Source organism: Leptodactylus fuscus, chromosome 4 (genome assembly GCF_031893055.1).
Source record: "Leptodactylus fuscus isolate aLepFus1 chromosome 4, aLepFus1.hap2, whole genome shotgun sequence".
NCBI classification, from domain to species: Eukaryota; Metazoa; Chordata; class Amphibia; order Anura; family Leptodactylidae; genus Leptodactylus; species Leptodactylus fuscus.
The window spans coordinates 157,091,227-157,099,730 of NC_134268.1; the positions used below are offsets into that span (position 1 = coordinate 157,091,227).

Consider the following 8,504-nt stretch of genomic DNA (forward strand, 5'->3'; position numbering starts at 1 on the left):
ATTCTGGAACTTTGCAGAAATTATTCAGTATAGGTGATATACTGCATATATTCTCTCTGGGTCTCATTGCTGAGACCTTCACAATACTTGAAAAAGGTTTGAATAGAACAGCGGTCATGCATGCTTGCTACGACTGACTGAGATATCCAAAGTCGCTGTACTTGAATTTCTCCATCAGTTTTATGGAGTCTGAATGGAGCAGCAGCAAGCAGACCATGTGTCCATTCAGATGGGGGCACAGAACCCATGAGGGGACCTACAGAAAGTGTTGGATATCAGTGTATATTTAGTGTCCATGCCTTCTAATTATAGATGAGTAGTATTCGATCGAATACTAAGGTATTCGAAATACTCGTACTCGATCGAGTACCACTCGCTATTCGAATGGAAAAATTTGATGCAGAACCAGCATTGATTGGCCGAATGCTATACAGTTGGCCAATTAATGCTGGATCTTCTCCTTTAGAAGTCTTCTCCATGCAGCTTCCTCGCAGCGTCTTCCAGCTCTGAATTCACTCTTCCAGGCATCGGGCCTGGGCAGAGCCGACTGTTCATGCCCGCTTGTAGTACGGACATGCGAAGTCGGATCTGCCCAGATCCGATGCCTGGCAGAGTGAATTCAGAGCCGGAAGACACCGCGGGGACGCTGAAAGGAGAAGACTGCTCGGAGGATCCAGCCCGACCCTCACTCGTGGACTTGGTAAGTGTAATTTGATCGAATTTTGCCTACCCCTGAAATGAGCATTTTCCTCCCATAGACTATAATAGGGCTCGATATTCGATTCAAGTAGTCGAATATTGAGGGGCTACTCGAAACAAATATCGAATCTCGAACATTTTACTGTTCGCTCATCTCTACTTCTAATGATTAGTGGTTCTTTTCTTTTCAGAGGAATGCATATTCACCATGTCTCCAAAAACTGATGATACCATTTACATACAAACACCAAACTGGGATCCTGGGCTTCCAGATTATGTGTCTATTTCGTGGGGTATAAATTTACCTACAAAACGAACAGGAAGGCTGAAATTTGGAAAAGAAAAGATGGACATATCATGTGAAACAAACCATGCAAATATCTATATAAAGGAACTGAAAGATGATGGGCCGGGCATAGTGAGAAGAGAGGATCAACAACTACCAGGTTTCTTGGATATGTACTCTGCATTCTGGGTTAACATTTCCAACTGCAAACCATTGACAGGAACAAAGAAACTTAAACTCCAGTTGTCTGTTACCTTCAATGAAATATCTCCAGGTGAGACAAAGCTATTAATACCAGAGTAATGATTTTATCTAGGAATAATCAGGACTACAATTTTTGCAAAAAAAAAATAATGTTTTTATGATTTCCTCTATTTTCTGCCATGGATAACACTGGTTACTATCCATAATCTGCAAAATCCTGTAGTCTCTTTTTGAACTTCCCTGAAGATTTTAGCTGGAGATGAAAATAAATGTTTTTTTCTCTACATTTTCTACTCTTGCACGCCAAAAATTATTTTTTTAAAAAATTTACTTCTGTGTTATATTGTGAGAGCCTTAAAGGGGTATTCCCACCTCACATACTCACCAGTCTTTACTGCTGTAAAATCTTCTTTCTTCTTGGTTTCTTGCATCATTTGGTGGGCGGGGTTTCACATGCAACCTGCCGTTTAGCTCTGCCCCAAATTAACGTGTAGCTCCGCCCACCCATGTTGGACTATGAAGTACAGGCAGCAGCAACTCCATTCTGTGTTACATACAGAGACTGCCTGTCTCTGCCATAATGAACACAACTGAATTAGCTAGCCTGATAACTGGGAGAACAGAAAAAATGAAAGCAGCTCCTCTCCCCTATCTGAGTGCAGGACCTAGGTCACATGGTGTAGACACAGGAATAGCTAGATACACAGGCTTGCTCCTGTGCACTTAGCCCATCCTCCCTCCCCCCCTCAGAGCAGCAGATACATCACTTGACTTATGACCAGATAAGTCAACGGTTGTGTTAAAAAAAATGAATAAAGTAAGATAGTGGACAAACAAAGCAGTTTTGCTGAAGCAGTGTATTTAGGAAAAGTCTTACATCCACATTAACAAGCAGTATAGATAGGATCCTTGTGATGGGACAACCCCTTAAATCTATTTATTATCAATCGACTGTACGGTATTGTGTTCTTTTCTTTTTAAGCCTCATTCCATTTTTGGTAAACAATAGAACGATGTGCTGTACCATAAAGTTCTGTCTTGGTCTCATCTGTCCACAAGACTTTTTCCCAGAAGGATTTTGGCTTACTCGCATACATTTGGGCAAACTACAGTCTAGCTTTTTTATGTCTCTGTGTCAGAAGTGGGGTTCTCCTGGGTCTCCTGCCATGGGGTTTCATTTCATTCAAATGTCAATGGATAGTTCGCACTGACACTGATGCACCCTGAGCCTGCAGGACAGCTTGAATTTTGTTGATATTTTTTCACAATTTTGGTTCTCAGGTCTTCAGACAATTATCTTTCCCTTTATGATCTCCATGCTTAGTGCAGTACACAGACACACAATGCAAAACCAATGCAAAAAGTCAACTTCTCTCATTTTTATCTGGTTTCAGGTGTGTGTGTATATATATATATATATATATATATATATATATATATATATATATATATATTGCCCACACCTCACACCTGTTACTTGCCACAGGTGAGTTTGAACAAGCATCACATGCTTGAAATAAAGTTATTACCCACAATTTTGAAATGGAGCCAACAATTTTGTCCAGCCCATTTTTTTGAGTGAAATTCCGTTGAATTTTCCGCTTTTTCTCTGTTTATTTGTTGAGGTTTTTTGTGTTGTGCCAATACACATAAAGGAAATAAATACGTTTATAATAAAACTTGTGTAATTGCAGTAATTTTCTGGGAGAATTTTCAGAGGTGCCAACATTTATGGCCATGACTGTGTGTGTGTGTGTGTGTGTGTGTGTGTGTTTGTGTGTGTTTTGTATACATTATATACATACATATACTGTGATTTATAAAAGTTTGTGTTTTTTTTGTTTCCACAGTTTTGAAGATTATACTGATTGCAGCATGTTCAGCTGTTGGTGTTGTTTTGGCAGTAATAGCAGCAATTTGCTGCATCAAGAAAAAGTAAGAATGTATATTATAGACAATCAAGATGAATAATTTACAGTATTCAAAATATTCCGGATATTTAAGATCTGCATACTTATCAGTGTAAATATTGAATACAACAGTAATGTTCCCAATGACAGATTAGGAAAACTGAAGGAGGTGCCCAATCAGATTCCAGTTAACATATAAAGGAATTCTATCATCATAAACCCTTTTTACAGTAAATACAGGTAGGAATAGACTTAAGAAAAAAAATCCCCCGGCTACTTAGCCCCCTTGGTGTCCGCTTACCTGCACAGATCCACTGCCGCTCCCCGTTCTTCTCGGTCCGGTCCTCTCTCATTAATATGCCTTCAGAGCGTCATGCGCGCCTCCACCTCCCTAGGCTAGTGTTAGAGATGATGGGAGTAGACGGAGCTTGTTGTGGCTTAGGAGAGTGTGGGCGGGGAGACGTGAGTCCATCACTCACATCTCCCCTCCCAGTACCCGCCCATACTCTCCTAAGCCACAAGCCCCGCCTTCTCCCAGCATCTCTAACACTAGTCTAGGGAGGTGGGGGAGCGCAGGGCGCTCTGAAGGCATGTCAATGAGAGAGAAGAGGAGCAAGAAGAACGGGGAGCGGCAACACTTCTGTGCAGGTAAGTTGAGCACATAACTTCAGTTTTACAGGAAGAATCCCTGGAGGCCCCAGCCTATCTCCACCATACTTTACAGTACTCATATCAACCTTTGCATCCACCTAACCAACGGCCACCCAAATAAAGATGCACAGTCTTATTGTATCTCCTCGGACCAAGAACCATCACAGGAATGCCTAACTCCAGCTGTACCGTGAACAACTAGGATTTATTACTTTTCTCTCCAAGAATGCCATATATATTAGTCCATATTACTTCCCGTCTTCCTAACCTATAACTCTTCTAGTTTACCTACTCAGACACACAATTCCTGATGCCAAAACATGCACATATACCCCACAGCGACCCGCTCCCTGGCTCTCACACTCTTTGTGGTCTATGGAAGAGTTTTCTAGACCTGCTTAATGCATCATCTATTAACAGTAGGAGATGCAATGATGGGGGTCAATGGTATTATCTGTTGGGGTGTTATCTTATATTGTAATACTATTTGTCTTGTTTTTGATGTAAATGAGTTGACTGCTTCAAAGAAAAGCCCTACAGAATTGGCAAGTGCCAGGCTATTGGTAGGCTTAGAGTCAGATGAAAAATTGCAGGATTTGGTATTTTCTGTACAAACAATCTCTGGACAAAAAATACCGGTACACAGAACACAAATAATACACAAAATACAACTTCCAAATAGTAGAGTACCCCCACACCTTCATTACCACTATCTGGTGACACTAAGACAATAGCATTCCTTTTCTTCCCCAAGACAGTAAGAACAACCCCCATAATAACCATTTCCCACTTTATAGTAATCTTCCTTAAATATAATAGTTCCCACACTATAAACAATAGCCTCTTTATAAACAATATCCCCCCATAAGTAACAGTCTCCTTCTAGTAAATATTAAAGGGGCTCTATCAGCAAAGTTATGCTGTACGAGCCCCACATATGCGTAAATAGCCTTTAAAAAGGCCATTCAGACACCGCTAATGTTATTTTAACCCCCCCCCCCCAACCTGTTTTAAAATAAAACATATATGTAAATTATACTTATCGTGCACACTGGGCAGTGATGCACGGTCCGACGTCATCTTCTGGCACGCCTTGCTCTTCTTTCTTCTTCTTTCGGCGACGCCCTCCGGTCCTGGCTCTTCTGCGTCTTCATTTTGCTGAAAGAGCCCCTTTATCGCCACATTCGTAAATTAGTGCCCACTTATCGATGATGACCCTTTTCCTTTATAAAAAAACAAACAAAAAAACAAGTATAGGCAAGTATAAATCTTATACTTGCCTAACCATGATGATTGAAGCTGCCAAGACGTTTACCCGCTACTTCATCTTGGTATTGGTCCATCTAATGTGGTGCAATACATTCCTGTCCAGGACTCTGTCTTCTATGGCAGAGCAGGGACAGCTCTCTGCAGTATTGGTGTACAGATCACGTTAATACAGTTGTAAGTGGAGTCCCTGGTTAACATAAAGTCTGATGCTCTGGATTTCGGTGCCCTTTTGAGATCAGAGGCTCTGGGTAATTGCCCAGTTTGATACCTCCTAATGGTGGCCCTCCCTAAATGTCCCCAGCCTAAAGATGGTTTCACAGACATTATTTTCTGGAGACATGCTGCAGCTGTTGGAAAATTTTTTAATGCCGTTCAGTTATCTGAAAAAAAAATTCAAAGGAAATAGGAAAAATAAAGGATGGCCTGTTTGAGGAAATAGTTTTTTTTTTTTTGTTTATTTCTATAGTATCCACACATGCATATCATTTGGATAGAAATGCCAATATTTAAAAACATTAAAAAGTACTAAGTATTGCTATTATTTTCATTTATTAATCTATTATTTTTAACTTGAAGGAAAAAGCAAATCGAATCTCCTGTGGGTATATACAACGCCAATGTGAACACGCAGGCACCTCGACGCCAGGCATTTTTCAAGAAGGGAAGAAAGTCTAATGAGTCTCATATCTATGCAGTCATTGATGATAACATGGTCTATGGCCACCTCTTACCAGAAACCAATGGAACAGACCCAGAGGTTGATGTATACCGACCTTTTGAGGGCCCGATGGGTGATGCGCCACCTGTACCTCCAATCAACTTCCCTAATGGAAGGACCAAAGAAGATGTACAAGATGGAAGTATCAAAGAAGATATAAAAGATGGAAGTACCAATACAGATATAATGGAGGAACCTCTTGCTCTTTCCATGAAAGATAATGAGATTTACATGTTCACTCATTCAATTTCAAGACAACCAGTAGAAGACGAGGATACTAGTTTAGCCTACATGGATGATCTAAGAATGGGAACTATGTCATCTGTGTGATGTTTCCAAGAAAGACAGATTTTATTTATTTCAGCTTGTCTAATACTAATACAGACCAGACACGGGGTACATTATATTCAGAGAGCAGCAGAGCACCCTGTAGGAGAAAAAGGACTCCTATGTACAGTATCATGCTACAGTCTTTACAGAACCGCTTACTTAGTAATGTGAATAACTTATCAGCAGGTGTAAGGTGAAATCCATAAGGAAAGAGACATTGTATATTTTTGTTTTTAATTTATAGAAATGTGTAACGTGCATCTCTGGAATGTGGCTTCTTTCTGCCAAAAACTGTGCCACACTTGTTTACAGGCTGTGTATGGTATTGCAGCTAAGGCCCTTTTATTCCAATAAAGCTGACCTGCAATCCCTGACAGAATCATTGAATAGATGTGGTCCTGTTTTTGGAAGCAGCCATGTTTTTCTAATACTTTCCAACTCTTAAAGTCTTCAAATAAAAGTTAAACTGCAAAAGTAGTCATTTAAAAGAACCCACAGGCTATGCAATATCAAAATATGCAAATATATATATATATATATATATATATATATATATATATATATATATTTTTATAAAAAAAATGGCATTTCTTAGATCACAATTCAGAACAATTACTTTTTCTAAAAAAAAAATCTGCACGCTGCTTGAAAATCTCATACCTGCATTGGAATACAAGAAGAAGCACTGAGCATGTGCCAGAGTTCAAATACACTGTGCATGTGCAAGACTGGCCAGTGGCTAGGAGGAATTGTGATCTAAGAAATGCCTTTTTTTTTTTTTTATAAAAAACAAGAAACAAATGTTGGAGGGGTGGGGCAGAAGAAGGAAAGATGGAGCTCTACCAAAGAAAGCTACAGCCAATGTAGCACTTGCACGTTCATTTGCATATTTATAAAAGTAGTAATTTCTCTCTATACTGCAGGGAATGCCCATAGCAAAGGTTTTAGTCAGTATGACGAACCCTATAATGATGTATGGTTAGTTTACTATGGGTGATCCTGCAAACCGATAATGTGAACATACTCGAGTGAAACTGAGAAATCCAGTCCACGTGTCTCCTGTACTCACAACATCATATAAGTATGAGACAGCAGAGCCACCATAGTTCTGAAGCTAACAGCGCTATAATGTAATATGATGCTGTGAATTCAGTTCAGAGGACCATGGTCGAGTTGGGAGATTGGACCAAGAAATATTGTGTGTTGGACGAAACACAGTTGTGCAATAGGACCCTAAGAACCTTATGTTCTCCTCCGTCCAATTGTACCACCAGAGTCATTTCAGCTCTACATCTCTTGTATGAGCATTGCCATTTTTTTATTGAGATTTGTATGAGCGCATTTTGTGCCTAATGGGAAGTAAATGGCACAAACAAAGCTCATATAACTATGACATAAAGACTTTCACGCCCAGCATTGCTTTTGTTTTTTTTATTCCACCATCTGTAGCAATTTTTCATAGAGGCAAAGTCAGATGCAGATTTAAAAGGAATAGTAATTGGAATAATTAATTGTCTGACTAAAATTCAACTTGAACAACCTTCTTAGCTTGCTTACATGTCCCATTATGCCATGCACCTCCAATACTACTCCTTCAGTTTACTGGCCACTAGATTGATATGACATTGATATGGACTGTTGCTGCCCACTGAAGTGATATCACTATGGACAACACCTGACTTGCCAGACTATAACTGGTCTTAATGTTTACTGATTGACAGATGTACTGAGTGAGTGGTATCGGGCATCAGTGACTTCACTGGCTGTGTCTTTTAGGTAAGAAAGTACTTACACTTACTGGAGACATTTATGAAGTAACTGTGTTCGCTTTGCTTTATGAATGACATATTTTTGCCTTTTTCCCAGATGTATTTCTACCTTTGCCACTTATGTTTTTTGGCAACGAAAGGGGTTGTCGCCAAAGTAGAGTTTCTTTTGTCAACTTGCGCCTTTTTAAAAAGGCTCAAACAAAGGAACAAATACACTCCAGTACATAAAAAAGCCTGTCATGTCACACAGCATTGGAAGCACAATTTATTATGCACACGGCCCAAAAAAAGGTGCACCTAAAATAACTGACTTGCTCAAAAAGTACCAAGAAACTGCGCCCATTTAAGAAATATTCACTACAAAGAAAAGCTGAGAAAAAAGACACAACTGTGAAAATTTTAGATAAAAAGGTGCAGTAAATAAATAACCCGCACGGAGTCATGTCTGATGTACGTCTTAGGCTTCCTCTACACAGCCGCAATTTGTCCAGACTTTCTGGTCCATATTTCAGTTGCAAATTACCTCTTGACTGTGGGTCAAATAATCCAAACCTTTAACATAGTGAAGATCTATGAAGCTGTAAGTTATTAGACTTATGCAGAAGGCCTTAGGGTGGCTTCACACGGAGTTTACGCTCTGTGTATTCTTTCCTTTTTACACGTGTAAT

The 8,504-nt window shown here is 39.7% G+C and overlaps 1 protein-coding gene across 1 annotated transcript in view; it reads left to right on the plus strand.

The window, feature by feature from the left end:
- Positions 1–6,528, plus strand: part of CDCP1 (CUB domain containing protein 1) — a 46,451-nt gene extending 39,923 nt beyond the window's left edge. The window contains exons 7-9 of the mRNA XM_075272229.1: positions 891–1,259; positions 3,040–3,124; positions 5,596–6,528. Coding sequence (XP_075128330.1) covers positions 891–1,259; positions 3,040–3,124; positions 5,596–6,067 — 926 coding nt within the window. The 3' untranslated portion in view covers positions 6,068–6,528. The remainder of the gene's footprint in view (positions 1–890; positions 1,260–3,039; positions 3,125–5,595) is intronic.
- The last annotated feature ends 1,976 nt before the right edge of the window (positions 6,529–8,504 follow it).